The sequence below is a fragment of the Hypanus sabinus genome, chromosome 4 (assembly GCF_030144855.1).
Source record: "Hypanus sabinus isolate sHypSab1 chromosome 4, sHypSab1.hap1, whole genome shotgun sequence".
In the NCBI taxonomy this organism is placed as follows: Eukaryota; Metazoa; Chordata; class Chondrichthyes; order Myliobatiformes; family Dasyatidae; genus Hypanus; species Hypanus sabinus.
Window position 1 is genome coordinate 88,286,693 of NC_082709.1, and position 20,062 is coordinate 88,306,754.

General features: G+C 43.8%; 1 protein-coding gene across 7 annotated transcripts in view; it reads right to left on the reverse strand.

The window, feature by feature from the left end:
• The window catches only part of ttll4 (tubulin tyrosine ligase-like family, member 4), a 102,817-nt gene that overhangs the window by 65,907 nt on the left and 16,848 nt on the right, over positions 1-20,062 (reverse strand). For all 7 annotated transcript variants that reach the window (XR_009511703.1, XM_059967630.1, XM_059967628.1 and 4 more), the window contains exon 2: positions 3,539-5,063. Coding sequence is in view for 6 of the 7 variants with exons in the window: in XM_059967630.1 (XP_059823613.1) it covers positions 3,539-4,986 (1,448 nt within the window). In the remaining variant the exon portion in view is untranslated. The remainder of the gene's footprint in view (positions 1-3,538; positions 5,064-20,062) is intronic.

Here is a 20,062-nt window from a genome sequence, read left to right on the forward strand (position 1 = left end):
CTTGCAGGTTGGAAGAGGAGGTTGACAGAGAAGATGTTGAAGGTGGAAGGTGTCTTTTCCGCTGACGAGTTTGATGTGGGTAACCGAGGACAGTCGCAGCAACTTGCCCCTGCAGAGGTGGAAGACATTCGGCAGCATTTGTGTAAGTTGAAGGAAGGAACCAAGTCCAGAATCCCCTATGCGTCTCCAGTAGTAGTGGCCAGGAAGAAGAATGGGAAGGTATGGATGTGTGTGGACTATAGGAGTCTGAGGGTAAAGAGTTTCTTAGCCCCTTGGAGCGAGGTGGGATACAAAATGTGAAGTGGCCTTTCAGTTGCTAAAGGTGCCTGTGCTGGCTTTTGCAAACTCTGATTGCCATATGTACTGCATACAAATGCTAGCAGAGAGGGCTTATCAGGATCAGGGCACTGGGTTGAGACCTGTTGCGTTTATCAGCTGGAGTCTATCACCCTCTGAGAAAAACTATCACACGCACTTTGGAGTTTCTGGCGTTGAAATGGGCTGTGGAGGATAAGTTGAGTGGCTACCTCTGTGGTGCCAAGCTTGAGGTGAGGATGTTCAACAATCCCTTAATTTATGTCCTGATCTCGGCGAAATTGGATGCCACAGACCATCGGTGGTCGGCAGAGTTGTTTGCCTATGATTTCAGCCTGAAGTACCGGCTGGGAAGCAGGAATGTTAATGCTAATGTTTTGTCCCGACATGCACATGAAGAGCTGGACAGGGACGGAGACTGTTCCTGCCCCGGGAGTGAAAGCCATGTGCCAGTTCGCCATCGTGGTGAAGGCAGATGGAAGGCAAGGGCAGGGTCGAGCAGTAGATCAATTGGGAGCTTCTAGTGATGCTATTCCACAAGTTCACTGTAACCTGACTGCTCTGAAGACAAACCAGTTACTGGAATTGAGTCCTGGGGAAGTGGTAGCTGTTCAGTAAGATGACCTGGACATCAATTCCATTTGGTCAACAATTGAAAAGGAAGACATGGCCCAATTGGAGAAGACGAAACACGCTGCGGTGCCTCCATTACTGACCGAATGGCCTGGATTGTTGAGGAATCGGATCCCATACTGGGTCACATTGCCTATGTCAGCTCTTTGTAAGGATTTGATTTCATTTTTTACGACCAGAGCCACACCACCTCCTCAGCCTACCTGGCTGGTCATTTTAATACAGTGTGTATTCTTGGATATTAAACACCCAACTATGATTTTCTTTCAGCTACAACTCAGTAATGCCTATAATGTCATAGCTGCCAATCTCTAACTGCTCTATAAGATCATCTGTATACTACATGCATTCAAATATAACACCTTCAGTCTGCATTCATCACCCTTTTCAACTTTGGTCCTATATTACACTTCCAACTCATCCCACTGACAGCAATTTTCCCCTATCATCTACTTGTCCTTCCTCAGTCTCACTAAACACTGTCCCTTCCTCAGCCCCATCATGCTGTGTCTCACCCCCCTGCCAAATTAGCTTAAACTCTCCTCAAACAGCCCTAGCAAACTTCCCCTCAAGGATATTGGTTCCACTCGGGTTCAGGTGTAGCCCACCCTTTTTGTACAGGTAATACCTTCCCCAGAAGATATCCCAATGTTCCATAAATCTGAAACCCTGCCCCCTCCACCAAGTCCTCAGACACAAATTCATCTGCCAAGTTATCATATTCTCACTCTCACTGCAGCATGGCACAAGGCAGCAATCCAGAGATTACAACCCTGAAGGTGCTGCATTTCAACCTTCTACCCATCTCCCTATATCCTCTCTTCAGGACCTCATCCCTTTTCTACCTATTCTGTCAGTACCAATATGTACATGACTTCTGGCTGCTCACCATGGACCCGATCCAAAACACCCCTGACCCTGGCACCTGGGAGGCAACATACCATGCCGGTGTTTCTTGCATGTCCACTGAATCACCTGCCTGCTGCTCTAACTATGGAATCCCCTGTCACTACTGCACTGCTCTTCTCTCTCCCCGCCCCCCACCTTTCTGAACAAAGAGACAGACTCAATGCCTGAGACCTGACCACTGTAACTTTCCTCTGCTAGGTCATTCCACCCACCCCTCTCCCCAAAAAACTATCCAAAGCAGTATACCTGGTGTTGAGGAGAATGGCTACTGTTGAGGGTAGATCTCATCCCTTAGAATACTCTCCAATAACTTCCCTGCAAATGAAATCAGGCTCACCGGCATGTAGATTCCTGACCACAATTTCTTCCTTGACCTCCCAATAAGGTCCATGGGTGCATTTGGCCAGTCTCTAGGCATTTACCCACATAATCCTCATAACATGCACATGATCCACATGCTCTACTTATTATCTCATTTCTTTGTCATCCATGATATTCTCCTTAGTAAACACTGAAGAAAAATAGTCGTTAAACATCTCAGCTGTTCCATACATAGTCTTGATGGTCTTTAAGAGAACCTAATCTCTCCTGAGTCATCCTTTTACCGTTAATATAACTGAAGACCCTCTTGGGATTATCCTTAACCTCACCTGCCAAATCCATCTCACGTCTTCTTTATACCCTCCTGATTTCCTTCTTAAGTCTGCTCTTAAACTTTTTTTTATATTCATTGTGGGATTCATTCTTACCTAGTTGCCTGAACATGAAGATCCCTTCTTTTTCCTTGACTGAGCCTCAATATCTTTCATCATCCAGGGTTTCCTGAACTTGGTATGCCTACCCTTCACCATAACAAGAACATGCTGCCCAAGTTTTTTGATACTACACTTTTAAAACCAACTGTTTCTTTGCCTTTAAATAGTCATCCAATCAACTACAGCCATGTTCTGCGTTATGCCATCAAGTTCAACCTGTGGATTTGTTCTATCTTTGTCTATAACTATTTTAAAACCAATATATTTGTGGTCATTGGACCAATGTACTCACCAACTTTAGTAAATTGGCCCAGCTCATTTCCTATCGTATTGCTCCTTCCCGAGAATGTTCCCCTATATACTGCATGAAGAAACTGTCTTGGACGTACCGCACAAATTCTGCCCAAACCAGGCTCTTTGCATGCTGGGTTGACCAGTCAATAACAGGAAATTTGAAATCTCCTACTAGTATTACCTCACTATTCTCATAATCGTAGGATAAGTGTCAGAAGGAGATTTCAATTTTGACAAAATGTATATATTTCTATCAATTCTGATAATTACTTCAGTATCATTTCAATCCAAACTACAAAACCAGTACAGTTTTAAATAAATTGGGTATTTTATGGAATATCATGGATGCCAAAGTCCTGTGAGAATAAGTAGTGAGGTCTTGGATCAAACCACTGGGTATATTTAAAGCAGAGAATGGTAGGTTCTTAATTAGTCAGGACATCAAAGCTTAAGGGAAGAAGATAAGAGAATGAATTTGAGAGGGATAATATACCAGCATGATGGAATGGCAGTAGACTCAATGGATCTGCTCTTATGCCTTATGGTCTTATGGTCTAAATATTTACAAGAACAATCATCTTTGATAGTGTACTAACATCACAAGAACAATTTGAAACACAATGACTACTTACTCTGAGTCCTGAGAATCTGCCTCGGTCTTGGAGTTTTCTGGATCTGTAACAATTTTGTTTCCAGGCCTGAGCTGCATGGCAGCTATCTGAAGTGTGAGTGAGCCAACATTAGCTTTGGGGGTGGAAAAGATCAATTGTTTCTTTGTATGGTCAGATCCCTGATGCATACCAATGTTCTCTGGTAAGGTGACCGGGCTATTATTGTGGATGTTCATACTGGTGGACAAAACACCAGATGTTTTGCTACAACTAGTGATGGTATTTTCTTTACTTGTACTGTTTTCTTGAACTGGACGTTCCAAGTTACCATTGGTATATACATACTCAGACTTCAAGGCTGACTGTAAATTACTCTCCTTAATGAGATTTGGTACAGTTCTTTTAAATATTCCCCCAGCACTGTTGTATGTAACATTGTGAAGGTGAATACCTTGGGAAGACAAGCCTTCAGTTTCTTTAGAAAAAGTCACACATCGCTCATGGACATTATTCTTTGGAATGCGGTCTTCTGAAGATCTTTTCACAGCTTCAGTAAATTTTAACTCTGGATCACCAGGGATGCTCTTTGTTAGTTTGATAGCACTCTTCAAGTTATTACGGAAATGTTCATTTTGATGAACGGGTCGCTCAATTTTACCCTCTGTGTTAGGGCGAACAGGACTTCCAGGGGAGACCTTGGCACTGATCCCATTGTATTTAGCCAGGCTTTCAGCATCTCCAAACTCATTGTTACCATGTGAAGTCATAGGTTTGGGGCTTTTTTCCCATTTCTGGTGCAAAGGCACTTTGGCACTGGTAGGTCTCATAAATGCATTAGTGTTTAACAATGGTTTCCGATAGAGTGAAGTAGATTTACCTATATGATTAGGATTATTTTTGCTCATGGACACAGGCTCGCAACCTGCACTGTAAGAATTATAATGGTGTGTAATAGGTGAAATACCACTGTTCAATTTCATTAGGCTGTCACAAGAGGTTGCTCTGGAAGGAATTGAATGGATAAATCCATTAAAACATGATGAAGATGCTATTGTTCTATTTCCTAGCCCACTGAGCCGTGAACCAAGGGACTCGAGCCTCTGATACGATCTGTAGTTGTGATTAGTTCGATCATAAATTGAGGAGGTTTCAAAAGGGCTAACCAAAACATTAGAATGAAAACCACTGTAGGAACTTGGCATTGTTAGTCTGCCATTACCTCCTGTCATAGCAGGATAGGAGTGAGAAGGAACACGATGAGATATTCCAAAGCAAGCATTTTTTTTTCTTACAGGTACAATCACATGGTAACCACCCCATTCCCATAGTGGGTGCTGGGCAACAGAATAAGATGGCCTACACTCCTGCGTTTGAAAAGCACTGAAGGGTTTTATGTTCGAGCTCAAAGTTTTGTGGTAGTTCTTAGAACTGGGATCTGTAGCACACTCCTCACTCTTGGACGAGGCCATGAACTGCCATTTTAGTCACAACGCAAGCAAACAATGGGAGCTGTGAAATTGGAAGACAGAAAACCCCTTCAGTGAACCTGAAAAACACAAGTAAAACAATAGCACTGAAAGGTGAATAAATAACAAATTCAGACATAAAACAAATGAAAGTACTGCACGTATCAAGGAATCACAAATACCAAATTTACACTACATTGATGACTGACATAACATTAATTTTAATGACTAAATTCTAATGACTGTGCAGGTGATGTCCCCCTCCCAGATGCGCTGAATAACTTCTATGTCCGTTTGAGGTGGAAAATGACGTAGAAGTCAACCCCTCCTACAAATGACTGGGTGCTGTGTCTCTCTGTGGCCAACGCGAGAAGAACCCTGTGCAGGGTCAACCCACGGAAGGCTGCTGGACCAGACAACGTCCCTGGTAGAGTGCTCAGAGGATGTGCAGACCAGCTAGCAGATGTTCTCACTGACATCTTCAATATCTCCCTAAGCAGCGCCACTGTTCCAAAGTGCTTCAAGGCTGCCACCATCATCCCCGTGCCGAAGAAGTCTTCAGTGTCCTGCCTAAATGACTACTTATATCCATTATCATGAAATGTTTCGAGAGGCTCGTCATGAGGCATATCAAGACCCCGATGCCCCTCTCAATGGACCCCCTGCAGTTTGCGTACCATCCCTACCACTCAACAGATGATGCCATTGCCACCACCCTTCACCTGGCCCTAACCCATCTGGACAAAAAAAAGACACATACGTTTGGATGCTGTTCATAGACTTTAGTTCAGCATTCAACACAATCATCCCTCAGAAACTGATTGGAAAGCTGAACCTACTGGGCCTGAACACCTCCCTCTGCAACTGCATCCTAGACTTCCTGACTGGGAGACCTCAGTCAGTCCGGATCAGGAGCTGCATCTCCAACACCATTACACTTAGCACAGGGGCCCCCCAGGGCTGTGTGCTCAGTCCACTGCTGTTCACTCTGCTGACCCACAACTGTGCTGCAACATACAGCTCAAACCATATCATCAAGTTCGCCGATGACACGACCGTGGTGGGTCTCATCAGCAAGAACGACGAGTCAGCTCACAGAGAGGAGGTGCAGTGGCTAACGGACTGGTGCAGAGCCAACAACCTGTCTCTTAATGTGAACAAAACAAAAGAGATAGTTGTTGACTTCAGGAGGGCACAGAGTGACCACTCCCCACTGAACATCGACTGCTCCTCGGTAGAGATCGTTAAGAGCACCAAATTTCTTGGTGTTCACGTGGCGGAGAATCTCACCTGGTCCCTCAAATACCATAGCAAAGAAAGCCCAGCAACGTCTCTACTTTCTGCAAAGGCTTAAGAAAGTCCATCTCCCACCGCCCCATCCTCATCACATTCTACAGGGGTTGTATTGAGAGCATCCTGAGCAGCTGCATACTGCCTGGTTCGGAAATTGCACCATCTCGGATCGCAAGACCCTGCAGCGGATAGTGAGGTCAGCTGAGAAGATCATTGGGGGTCTCTCTTCCCGCCATCATGGACATTTACACTACATGCTGCATCCGCAAAGGAAACAGCATTATGAAGGACCCTATGCACCCCCATACAATCTCTTCTCCCTCCTGCCGTCTGGGAAAAGGCTCCGAAGCATTCGAGCTCTCACGACCAGACTATGTAACAGTTTCTTCCCCCAAGCTATCAGACTCCTCAATACCCAGAGCCTGGACTGGCACCTTGCTCTATTGTCTTGTTTATTATTGATTGTAATGCCTGCACTGTTTCTGTGCACTTTATGCAGTCTCGTGTAGGTCTGTAGTTTAGTGTAGCTTTCTCTGTGTTGTTTTTTTTTACGTAGTTCAGTCTAGTTTTTGTACTGTGTCATGTAACACCATGGTCCGGAAAAACGTTGTCTCATTTTTACTATGTACTGTACCAGCAGTTATGGTCAAAATGACAATAAAAGTGACTTGACTTGACTAAATCAGAGAGGATAGCCATCTTCCTAACCCTTAACTAACCAAGAATAGAAATCAATGAAATCCCACAATTGTTCAAAGGAATAGCATTTTTTTTAAACTTAGAGATACAGCACAGTAACAGGTCCTTCTGGCTCAACGAGTTTGTGTCACTCAATTACACTCATGTGACCAATTAACCTACTTACCCATACATCTTTGGAATGTGGGAGAAAACTGGTGCATCTGTAGGAAATTCATGTAGTCACAGGAATATAGAATCTCTTTACAAAGAGCAGCAGAATTGTATCTGGGTTACTGGTGTTTTAATAGCCTTATGTAACTACGCTACCATGCCATTCCTTTAAAGAATGTGTTGAGCTAAGCAAATGAGGATGGGTGGTTGTTAGACATTCATTTAAAGGAAAAATTACACTAGAGGGATTGGGTATTTCAAGTTCAAGTTTATTATCATTCAACTATACACATGTATTAAGCTAAGTGTATTATTCCTCTAGGGCCAGGGCGCAAAACACGGTGCATATAGTCACACACCGCATATAGTTATGATCTAGTATAGTGGTCACCAACCTTTTTAAGCCCAAGATCCCCTACCTCCGCCAAAGTCAAAGATGAGATCAACCACCAGATCGATTAGTTACATGCATGCGCACTGAGGCAGAAGAGACCGGAAGTAAAACCCTGCAACGCGGAAGTAGAAATAATGTATAAACACCAGGGGTACCCACCCTTTATTTGCACTGCGGACCAGTTTAATATTGACAATATTCTTGCCGCCGCCTGACGGAGGGTGTTAAACATGACCGGAATATAGCGATACTCGAAGCAGGTTCCTTATGCCCAGTCTATTCCACAATGTAGTTTTAGCGGCTCTCGGCATTTAGCTTCTGTTCTGCTTGCCTGTTTTTTCTGCTCAAGAAAACACACTGGGTTTGTCTTCAAGTGCGGGATGCTTGGACTCAAGAGTACTGAAGTAGTTTTGAGAGCTTAATTGCCTCATTAGACAGCCTCCATCCGCCCGCCGCCAGACGCCCTGGCCAGGTGCGGCTGGTCATGGGTAGGGTGAGAGGACAAGGTCAGGGCCGGAGGTCCCTGTGCTGGAGCCGCGGCGGTTCCAATCCGGAGAGAGCTACTGAGCGAGGAGTGCGACAGGGCGCCCGCCCACCCCACCTTGTAGGGTCTATCAGCCGACAAAAGTTTGTTTCAGTAGATCGCAGCTGCTCTGATACTTACAGAACCCTGAGCCCGAATTAGATCGTCTGCGAATATTTTAACACTGGGTTCCCCATGAACATTCGATGTGGTGAACAGGTTTAGAGGCGGCGCCCATCTGTCCACGCTTCGGGCCAGTAGCATCGGCGGTTCTCGCCAGCTGCCCGAGGCAAACCAATGATCCCTGGCGCAAGGGTATCACCGCGTTTAGGCAACTGATGACCTCGCGTGCGTTCAAGTTCAACAGTAGGCGTGACAGGGAATGAGGAAAGGTGCAGCTCACTCATATTGTTTCCTCGCCACCCGGTGGTTGGGGACCACTGAATTACACTGTGTAAACACAAAGTACACTGCACATGCTGTGGTCAAATCAACACGTACAAACAAGCTGGATGACTCAGCAGTCAGCAGGTTAACTCTTATTTCACGGATGCTGCCCGACCTGCTGAGTTCATCCAGCTTGTTTGTACGTGTTGAATTACACTGTGTAGTGCGGGGAGCTATACACATGCGCACAGGGCAGAAAGAATGGAACTAAAACCCCGCAACCCGGAAACCATCTCTCAACAGTAGTTGTGTTTTTATTTTTTTATTCATTCATTCATTCATTTATTTATTTATTTCCGGGTCCACTGGGGAAGTCTCAAAGATTGACCAGTCAATCGCAATCGATGGGTTGGCGACCGTTAATCTAGCACATACTATCACAGAATAATATCAGCACAAGACCAAGTGGCATGGCCCGAAGATTGACAGGATGACAAAGTACATAGTACATGTTTATGTATTTGTAGATATCCCTTTTCCAAGTTTTAAAGCTTTTACTGAAGCATCTCCAAATGTTTCCATGTCAGTTATCCACGGAAACAAGGTTATGTCAAAGCTTGAACTGCTTTTTCCTCTCCTGGCTGATGCTGCTCAACTTGCTGGGCGTTTCCATCTTTGCAGCTTAAAAACAAACTCTCCAAGATATCACAAGTACAATGGGTTGGCCACATGACTTGCCGTAAGACACAGGAACAGAATTATTCCATTCAGCCCATTACATCTGCTCCACTATTTCATCATGGCTGATTGACCATCTCAACACCATCCTTCTGCCTTCACCCTGTAACAATAGACAATAGGTGTGGATTCCCCTATCCATAAGATACCTATCTAGCTCTTTCTTAAAAGCATCCAGAGAATTGGCCTCCACTGCCTTCTGAGGAAGTGCATTCCACACCCCCACAACTCTCTGGGAGAAGAAATTTTTCCTTAATTCTGTCCTAAATGACCTACCCTTTATTCTTAAACCATGCCCTCTGGTACTGGACTCTCCCAACATCTGGAACATATTTCCTGCCTCTATCTTGTCCAATCCCTTAATAATCTTATATGTTGCAATCAGATCCCCTCTCAATCTCAACCTTTGATATCTTGATTAATCAAGAACCTATCAACCTCCACTTTAAATGTACCTAATGACTTGGCTATCACAGCCGCCTGTAGCAAAGAATTCACCACCCTCTGGCTAAAGGAATATTTCCTCATCTCTGTTCTAAATGGATGTCCCTCTATTCTCAGGCTATGCCCTCCACGACCATAGGAAACATCCTCTCCACATCCACTGTCTTTTCTTAGATAAAGGGCCCAAACAACTGACTACACCCCAAGTGCAGTCTGACCAATACTTTATAAGCTCTCCGCATTACCTCATTGCTGTTATAGTCTATTGTTCTTGAAATTAATGCTAACACTGCATTTGCCTACTTTCCAACTGACTCAACCTGCAAATTAATCTTTAGGGAATCCTGCACGAGTCCCTTGGCACCTCTTATTTTTGAATTTTCTCCCCATTTAGAAAATAGTTCATGCTTTTATTCCTTCTATCATGCACTTCCCTACACTATATTCAGACTGCCATTTCTTTGCCTATTCTCCCTAACTAAGTCCTTTTGCAGACACACTGCTTCTGCAACACTATCTGTCCCTCCACATATCTTTGTATCATCCACAAACTTGGCCACAAAGCCATCAATTCCTTCATCCATATCATTGGCATATAATTTGAAACAGAAGTGATCCCACACTGAATCCTACAGCACACCACTAATCTCGGCAGCCAACCAGAAAAGGTCCCTGTTATTCTGACTCTTTGCCTCATACCAGTCAATCTTCTATCCATGCTACTTATCTTTCCTGTAATATCACGGGTTTTATCTTGTTAAACAATTACATGAGTGGCACCATGTCAAAGGCCTTCTGAAAACCCAAATAAACAACATCCACTTATTTCCCTTTGTCTATCCTGTCCGTTATTTCCTCAAAGTATTCCAACATATTTGTCAGGCATGATTTCTCCTCATGCTGATTATGGCCTATTTTGTCATGTGTTTCAAGTACCCTGAAAACCTCATCCTTAAGAATGTACTACAACAAATTTCAAAACCACTGACGTTAGACTAACTGGCCTAAAATTTTCCTTCTTCTGCCTCCCTCCCTTCTTAGAGCAGAGTGACATTTGCAATTTTGCAGTCCTCTGGAACCATTCCAAAATCTAGTAATTCTCGAAAGATCTTTGTTAATGCTTCCACAATCTCTTCAGCTATCTTTCAGAATCCTGGGATGTAGTCCATCTGCCCAGGTTACTTATCCACCTTCAAAGTGTTCAGTTTCCAAAGCACCTTCTCCTTCATAATAACAATGACAATCACTTCTGCCGCCTGACACTCTCGCATTTCTGGCTTTCTACTGGTGTCTTCCATAGTGAAGACTGACCAAAATATGTGAGTTAATTTGCTATTTCTTTGTCCCCAATTACAATCTCTCCAACATCACTTTCCAGAGGTCCAATATCCACTCTCATCTCTCTTATACTTTTTACATGTATGAAAAAGCTTATTGTATCCTTTTTATATTATTGATCAGTTTACCTTCAGATTTCCTCCTTTCTCTTAGTGGCTTTTTAGTTGCTTTCTACTAGCTTTTAAAAGCTTCCCAATCCTCTACTTTCCCACTAACTTTTGCTGTATTATAAGCTCTCTCTGCCTTTAGAGTACTTCTGCATTTTTGGAATCTATCTTTCCTGCACCTTCTAAATTGGTCATAGAAATTCCAGCTATTTCTGTTCAGCTAAGGTACACTTCCCATCAACTTTGGTTAGCTCCCTCTCATGCCTCCGCAATTCCCTTTACTCCACTAATACATCTGATTTTAGCTTCTCCTTCTCAAACTGCAGGATAAATATGAATTCTATCATATTATGATCACTGTCTCCTAAGAGTTCCTTAACCTTAAGCTCCATAATCAGATCTAAGTCATTACACAACACCCAATCTAGAACTGCTGTTTCTCTAGTAGGCTCAACCACAAGCTGTTCTAAAAAGCCATCGCTTAGGCATTGTACAAAGTCTCTCGAGGTCCAACACAAACCTGATTTTTTGCATTCTACATGCATATTGAAATCCCCCATGACTGTTGCAACTTTGCCCTTTTTACGTGTCATTTGTATCTCCCATTGTAATTTGTAGCCCACATCCTGGCCACTGTTCAGGAAACTGTATACAATTCCCATCAGGGTCTTTTTACACTTGCAGTTTCTAACTCTACCAATAAGGATCCAACACCTTCTGATTCTACGTCACCTCTTTGTAGGGATTTTATTTCATTTCCTACCAACAGAACCACACTACCCCTCTTCTATCTGCCTGATGTTTTAATGTGTATCATCAGATATTAAGCTCCCAACTATGATCTTCACAACTCAGTGATACCTATGTTACCTGCCAATCATGAACTGCGCTACAAGATCATCCTTCTTATTCCAAATACTACGTCCATTCAAATAAACTATAAGATCTTGCGAATAAAAATTGCGAGAGTCAAGTCATGCTAAACAAAAGCCACTACCCTTAACATCCATTATGAACAAACCAAAAGAGGTCATCTTACACTGACATCATTACGTCTTAAAGTAAACAATAACTCAATGATGGTGTTTGTGAATTATGTAGAACAGCTTCTACTACAAACAATAAGTGCCATCTGTCATCTATCTCATTACTCTACACAGCCCCACCCCAGAATTCTCCAAACCAGCACTGACAGTCTATCTGGAACTCTTAAGAGCAGCTTGGCTCGAGTTCTGCATGCCTTGGTTGGAGTAACGGCATTGTCTCTGGCTCTTCCGGGGGTGGGCTGACCCGCACATGGGAAAATGACAGTGGAACCATCCAGGTTTTGCTGGGCCGGTTTAAGGCAAGCTACAGAATAACATGCGGGTTTATACTTGCCATCTACAATAAGTCTTTTTGACCCATTCCAAACTGCAGAACAGGCCACTGTAGGGGAGCTTAAGGCAGTGATGATGTGTATCATGGCGGACAAAAACAAACGAGGTAGAACGCAGGTCAATTGAAACACAAGAGTGCTATACGCAATGATGGGAGGTAGAAATAGGTGTAAAAGATTTGAGTTTACTGATGAGGGTGGAATGCTACTGAGAGGCAAGTCTTCTTATGGAGCCATTCTGAGCCCCAGCAGGAACCACGGGAAATGATCATGTCAACATTTTCCTGTCAGGAAGGCACTCCAAGCAGCCTTTAAGGAACGGTGAAACTGCTTGCACAGGCCATTGGACTGCAGGTGATTTGCCCTGGTGTGATGCAATTTAATGCCAAAGTTCTGGGCCACTGCAGCCCAGAAGTTCAAAAAGGAGAAGTATTAGATGGGATGCCGAACCAAGTGACACAGGTGCCTGATAGAATGCCTGAGCCACATCCGCAGCCATCGATGATGCTAGATGGGCAATCTCTGGCCACCTGGTGGCACAGTCCACTGTGGTAAGATGTGTGAAACTGTGGTGGGGGGGGGGGGGGGGGGAGAAGAAAAGAGGATCAACCAGTCCCTCATTGGTTTGGTCAAACCATTGCTCAGGGACCTCACCTTGAAAGGTGCTGATGGCACCCGAACGTGATGGTTAATTTTCACCCGCTGACACACAAAACATGCTGCACTCCAGTCTCATGCATCTTTCCTAAGGCTGTGCCACTCAAACTTTAAAGCAACCAGTTTCTGTGAAACTTTCCCACCTGGATACAAGAAGCCTTGAATGGAGTTAAAAAGTGTGCACCTCCAGATTTCAGGCACTATGGGGTGAGAGCAACCAGTTGAGACATCACACAGGAGGGAAACTCCTGCATCCCCAAAGTTGAAGTCAGACAACCAGAGGCCCGTGACAGCTGTCCTCTAAGCCTGGACCTCTGGGTTTGTAGCTTGGTCAGCTGCCAATGCCATGTCAGCATAGTCAACACTAATGGCAGCAGGTTGTGAGAGACAATCAGTCACAGTATTATTTTCCCCCTCGATGTGCTGTGATGTCAGTTGTGAATTCCAGAATGTGGGCCAGGTGCCGTTGCTGCCTTATACACCAAGGATCTGACGCTTTGCCCATTGCATGCACGAGGGGTTTGTGGTCAATGAACCTGTGAAATACCAACCCTACAGTAAAAACAAAAATCATGGAGAAGCTCGCAAACTTCCTGTACTTCCTTTGGGGGGTGGGGGTGGGGCTGCTAGCTGAAGGAGGTGAGCAGCTGCCACACGCCTCCAACTGTTCACGCACAGCACCCCATAGCATAGTCTGAGGCATCAGTGACAATGGCTGCAGGAACGCTGGGGAATGGATGTGCTAGTAAGGTCATATACAAAAGACCTCGTTCGGTGTTGTCAGATACTCTGGTCATATCCACCAACCACACAAGCATGTGATTAGGGGCACTAACTTTGATACTATACAAGGGGACCACAAGTTTTTCAGCTCAATTATGATAGAAACTCACCGCACCCAAGTACTTTGGTAATGTGGGGCAATGGAATGCCCAACATAGCAGCAACTTCTAACAGCTGGGGTGTCTTAGCTTCTGCAGAGATGCTGTGGCCGAGAAAGTCAATAGTAGACAACCCCAAACTAGCATTTATTGGGGTTAATAATCAGCTCATGTTGGCTTAAGTGCTTGAAAAGAGTGGAGATGTGATACGTGTTTGGTTTTGGATGCGCTGGTGACAAAGTATGTCATCCAGGTAAGCAAAAAGAAAATCAAAGTCTTTTAACACAGAGTCCATTAGCCACTGGAAAGTCTAAGCTGCATCTTCCAGTCCAAACAGCATGCGCAGAAACTCAAAATCGGCCAAACGAGGTTATAACAGCAGTTTTGGAAATGTCCTCAATGCACACAGGCACCTCTTGGCAGCTCCTGACTATGTTCATTTTAGAAAATAGTTATCTTTACTGCTACATGTGAAGAGTCTTGAATATGTGGGACCAGGTTGGTGGGCTTCATTAAGGCAGCAGTAAATGCCACATGCACGGCAACCATCAGGCTTAGGGACCAAATGAAGAGGTAAAGCTCAAGGGCCATTCATCTTGCATGCAATGCAAAGCATTTCCATTATTAGCAATCTCAGCCTTTGTGCTGGGCAGCTTTTCTGAGTCTAGTGTATGAGCGCAGTCTGGCAATCAGTTATCGAAATGTGGTGCTCAACCCCATGCTTTGTGACTGTCATGGAAAATGTGGGCTTGGTGAGGTTTGGGAATTCACTCAGCAGGCGAGTGATTTCACATGTGGTGGTGCATACACTAGACAGAATCAGCGTGAAGATCTTACTGGGGGTACAGGATAACGACCCAAAGTTCCTTGCATCCATAAGCCAGCAGTTCTTAAGATCTACTAACAGTCTTTTGCCACATAGGAAATATACACCGAGCAAAGGTTTACAACTTTAGCCAAGATAAATTCCCATGTGCAGCATCGTCTACTGATGCAGAGTGTCAGACATCATGTCCCACAAGCCCAAATCCTGCTGCCATTGGCAGCCTCCAGTGAAGGCCTTATAAACAATGTGCAATGCTGGCAGCACACTCACTTCAGCACCCATGTAACAAAGGAAGGGTTACCCTGAAAGGGTGTCTGTAATGAACAATAGACAACCCTAGAAGCTGAACCCATGGTGTTCACAGACCTCCAATGTACTGACACTGTTGAAGCAGCACTCTTGGTGTTCATGACTAAGTGCATGTGATAATGACATAGTGTTGTCTGGTTTGGTGCCACGGGCATGAGTCTACTGGAGGCTCTGCTGACAGGGCTGATTGAGACAGAGAAAGGAGGAGGGGTGACGCACCTCTGCCTGGCTGAGTGTAGACTATCGGCCATTTTAGCAAGCTCCTTACAGTCCTTCACAGGTGCATAAGCCAGGGCTATGCGAACTTGATCAGGCAATTGTTGTATAAAGAGTTCTTTAAAAATAAAGGGAGGATGGTGATTACCCAGGAGAGACAGTATGTGGTCCATTAGTTCTGAAGGCTTAGTGTCACCCAGGCCAGGCAGAGAGAAACTGTTTGACCATAAAATGCTCAGACTCACACAAGTTTTCAGAGTGACACATTTATCAAGTAGATTTACCACTCTGGCTGCAGTGGAACTACTTAGAGATGCTACGACATAGTAAAATTTGGTAATGTCTCATAGCATGAACTGGGCTTCTGCCTGTACAAACTGCATAGTAACATACTAATACCAAAGCCCCAGCAGCTCCAAAGCAACTGCATTGGTCAACATATCGTTGAGTAACTCTGGAATCACTCAAGAGCTTTGGGGTCACCAATGTAGGATTTTTTGAATAAAACATGCAAGTGTTGTTTTATCTGCTTACCCTTTACTTCCATTCCAAACAAACCAAAAGCAGTTACGTTGATGTCATAATATCAGACACAGTCTCTTAAAGTGAATGCAACAACTCAAAGGCAGTGTTTGTGAATTATGTAGAACAGTTTCTATTATGAAAGATGTGTCACCTGTCACTCATTATTTTACACTAAAATAACTCCCTAAAGGTATTCATCACCCTTTTTGATTTTGCTCCTATGTTGCCCTTCAACTCATCCCACTGACTGCAATTTTGCCTATCATTTGTCTGTCCTTCAATCTCACTACATACTGCATCTATTTGTATACCAACTGCCCTCTTCTCAGCTCCATCACTCCGGTTCCCATCCCCCTGCCAAGTTACTTTAAACCCTCCCCAACAGCTCTAGCAAATTTGCTAATAAGGAAATTGGTCCCCTTGGGTTAAGATGTAGTTTGTCCTTTTTGTACAGGTTGTACCTTCCCCAAAAGAGATCCCAATGATCCAGAGATCTGAAAAATGGCCACCTGCACCAATTCCTACGCCACACATTCATCTGCTAAATCATCCTGTTCTTACCCATGTGGCATGTAGCATAGGCAGCAATCCAGAGACTACTAAGGGAGGTCCTGCTTTTCAGCCTTCTGCCTAACTCTCTTTATTCTCCAGCACGTCCTGATTCATGGGGTCCTTAATGATGTATGCCTTAAATGTTGTTATTACACCTACCTCAACCCTCGTCTGCCAGCTTGTTCTACATACTCACCACCCTCTGCGTAAAAAAAGTTCACCTCAAATTCCTTTTAAATCTTTCCTCTCTCACCTTAAATTTACACCCCCTAGTTTTGGTCTCCCTTACCCTGGGGAAAAGACTTACCTTCCATCTTATTTGTGCCTCACATAATTTTAAACATATCCATGAAGTCACCCTTCATTTTCCTATGCTTCAAGGAATAAAGACTTAGCCTAACTAACCTCTTCCTATTACTCAGGCCCTCTAGTCCAGGCAAGGTCCACTTACTGTAAATCTTTTCTGCACTCTTTCCAGTTTAACTGCATCATTCCTTTAATAAGGTGACCAAAACTGCACATAGTGCTCCAACTGTGACTTACACTCCTGTAACATAATGCCCCAACTCCTAAACTATAACTAGTACCCCAACTGATAAGAGCTAGTGTGTTAAATGTGTTTAACTCTACCACATCTATCCATCACACCACTTTCAAACTATGCACTTGTATGCCCACTATTCCATTGCACTCCCTAGTGTCATACCATTCATATTACAGGTCTTATGCTGGTTTGATTTTGCAAATTTATCAGCCCACTCAGCCTAATTCAGAGTATTTATTAGTTGCCAGAGAAAAACCCCTAAACTAAGGAAGAATTTGTATTGATGATAAAGAAATTCAGCATTGTCACAATTCACCCACCATCACATACAGTATGATCATGTTCAATCTAACATTAATGATTTAAATAGAGTTTAACGAGATCTCCTCTGCTTGCTTCAGGCAAAGTAAATTTATTAGCTAAATATGTATATGTCTCTATGTACTACCCTGAAGTACATTTTCTTACAGTCATTTACAGTAGAACAAAGACATACAATAGAATCAATGAAAAGCTACACAAAGACTGACAAGTGACCAATGTGCAATACAAAAAAACAAATACGGCGGATTCTGGTTGTTTGGGACACACTGAGATGAGTACATTTTAGCCCAATTAATGACTGACCTAGTTAGCTTAAATGTCATGGAAATAGTTAAAAGGCATAACAAAGACAAACTACTGTTTAAATGAGTAACAAATTATGCATTTAGATGAAATACTGAACAAATCAGAGCACTATCAATATTACTATAGTATTCTAAAACTGCGTTGGTTCTCAAAAGTTATCAATGGAAGAATTCATTACCACTATGTTATTTTGATTGCCTGTAAATGAACACAAGCACCTAGTGCAGATAATGGACTGCCTTCATTGCCTTCCTGCATAAAGTCAAAACTTCAAAAAAATCAAAAAATTACAGCTTTTTAAAATCAGCATCCATCGGCCCAAAAGGATAGCATAACACAAGCACGTGCAACTCATACTACTGTATTTAAAAACTGTTTGCTCTGTAAATCTAACAGCTGTTTCTTGCATTTCCAAGCCTGACTGTTTGAAATTGCAGTAAGCAAAACAGTTCTAGATTGTCTTACTGCTTATTACTGTTTACCTATTATTAGTGACAAAAGTCGATGTCTTTTGAACACAGAGAGATGAAACTGACGCTATTTAAAAACTGTTTGCTCCAAGTATGGTGTAGGGTCAAAGGTTATGGGGAGAAAGCAGGAGAATGGATTGAGAGGGGTGACAATTCAGTTATTATTGAATGGTAGAGAAGATTCAATGGCCCAAATGGTCTAAATACTGCTTCTATGTTGTATGATTTTTTTTTGCCTATAACAAGCTCCCTCAACATGCTCCTCAACCTTGAACCAACTTGAACTGAGGAAGGTATTGGGGGAGATGATAGGAGGAAAAGGCAAAGGGCTGGAGAGGAAGGAATCTGATAGGAGAGGAGAGTGGACCATAGGAGAGACGGAAGAAGGAAAACGGGGGAAATGATAGGTAAGACTCCAGAATGGGGAATAGAAGATGGGGTGGGAGGGATTTTTTTTTAAACCAGAAGGCGAATCAATATTCATGGCATTATTCCATCATACCCAGACGAAATATATGGTGTTACTCCCCCACCTTGAGGGTGGCCTCATTGCGGCATGTCGGAATAGGAACGGGAATTAAAACGTTTGTCCACCAGGAAGTTCCACTTTTGGAAGATGGAGCAGAGGTGCTTGATGAAGTGGTCCCCCAACTTACAACTAATCTCAATGAAGAGGAAGCCACATCAGGAGAACCCGACACAATAGACAACCCCAGCAGATTCACAGGTGAAGTGTTCCCTGACCTGGAAGGACTGTTTGGGGCCCTGAATGGGGGTGAGGGAGGAGGTGAATCAGCAGGTGTAGCACTTTGGCCTCTTGCAAGGATGGGTGCCAGGAGAGAAATTAGTGAGGAGGGACTAATGGACAAGGGAATCACAAATGGGGTGATTCTGCAGAAAGCCAGTGGACGGGGAGATGGTGGTAAAGATATACATCTGGTGGTAGGTTCCCTTTGGAGATGGTGAAAGTTGCGGAGAATGACGTGTTGAATGCAGAGGCTCATAGGGTTGTAGATAAGGACGAAGAACTGTAAGAGATGCAAGTGAGGGCAGCATCAATGGTGGAGGATGGGGCACCCCATTCTTTGAAGAAAGAAAACATCCCTGATGACCTGGAAAGGAAAGCTGCATCCTGGGAACACAAACAGAGACGCAGAGACAGACAGAGACTGAGAGGTGTTATAAGTAGACCAATTGAATTTAATGGCAGGGTGAAAGTTGGAGGCAAAATTGATAATAACAAAGAGCTCAGCATGGGTGCATGAAGCAGCACCTGAACAGTTGTCAATGTAACCGAGGAAGAATCAGGGAGAATTTCTGGGGAAGGCTTGGAACATGGATTGTTCTACGTAGCCAACAATAAGGAGGCAGAGCTGAGGATGAGGACCTGTTCTGCCAGACAGGGGAAGGTGGTGGTAGAGGGGAACTGGTTGGTTCTTTCTTTGAGAAAGAAGTGGAGAACTTTCAGGCCTTTTTGATGTGGGATAGAAGTGTAAAGGGACTGGACATCCAAAGTGAAAGTGAGGCTCACGGCAGGAAATTGATAGTAAAGAGATCAAGAGCATGAAAAGTGTTGCAGATATAGGTGGGAAGGACTGAACCAAGGAGGATAGGATGGGGTTGAAATACGTGGACACAAGTTCAGTGGGGCAGGAGCAGGCAAAGGCAATGGGCCTACCTGGAGTGCTAGGTTTGTGGATCTTGGGTAAAAGATAGAAGTAAACAGTGCAGGGTAAGGGAACTATGAGCTTGGTTGCAGTGGATGGGAATTCTCCAGAACTGATGAGGTCAGTAATGGTGTGGAGAGAGTTTTTGGGTACAGAGTGGGGTCCTTTTCAAGAAGTATGTATGAGGAGGTATCTGATAGTTGTTGCATGGCCTCAGCAAGGTAGAGGTTAGTCTGCCACACTACAACAGCACCCCCTTTGTCTGCAGGTTTGATTATAGCGTTGCATTTGTGCAGAGAGAGTGGAAGGCAGTATGTTCAAAGGGGGCAAGTCTGAAGGAGGAGAGAG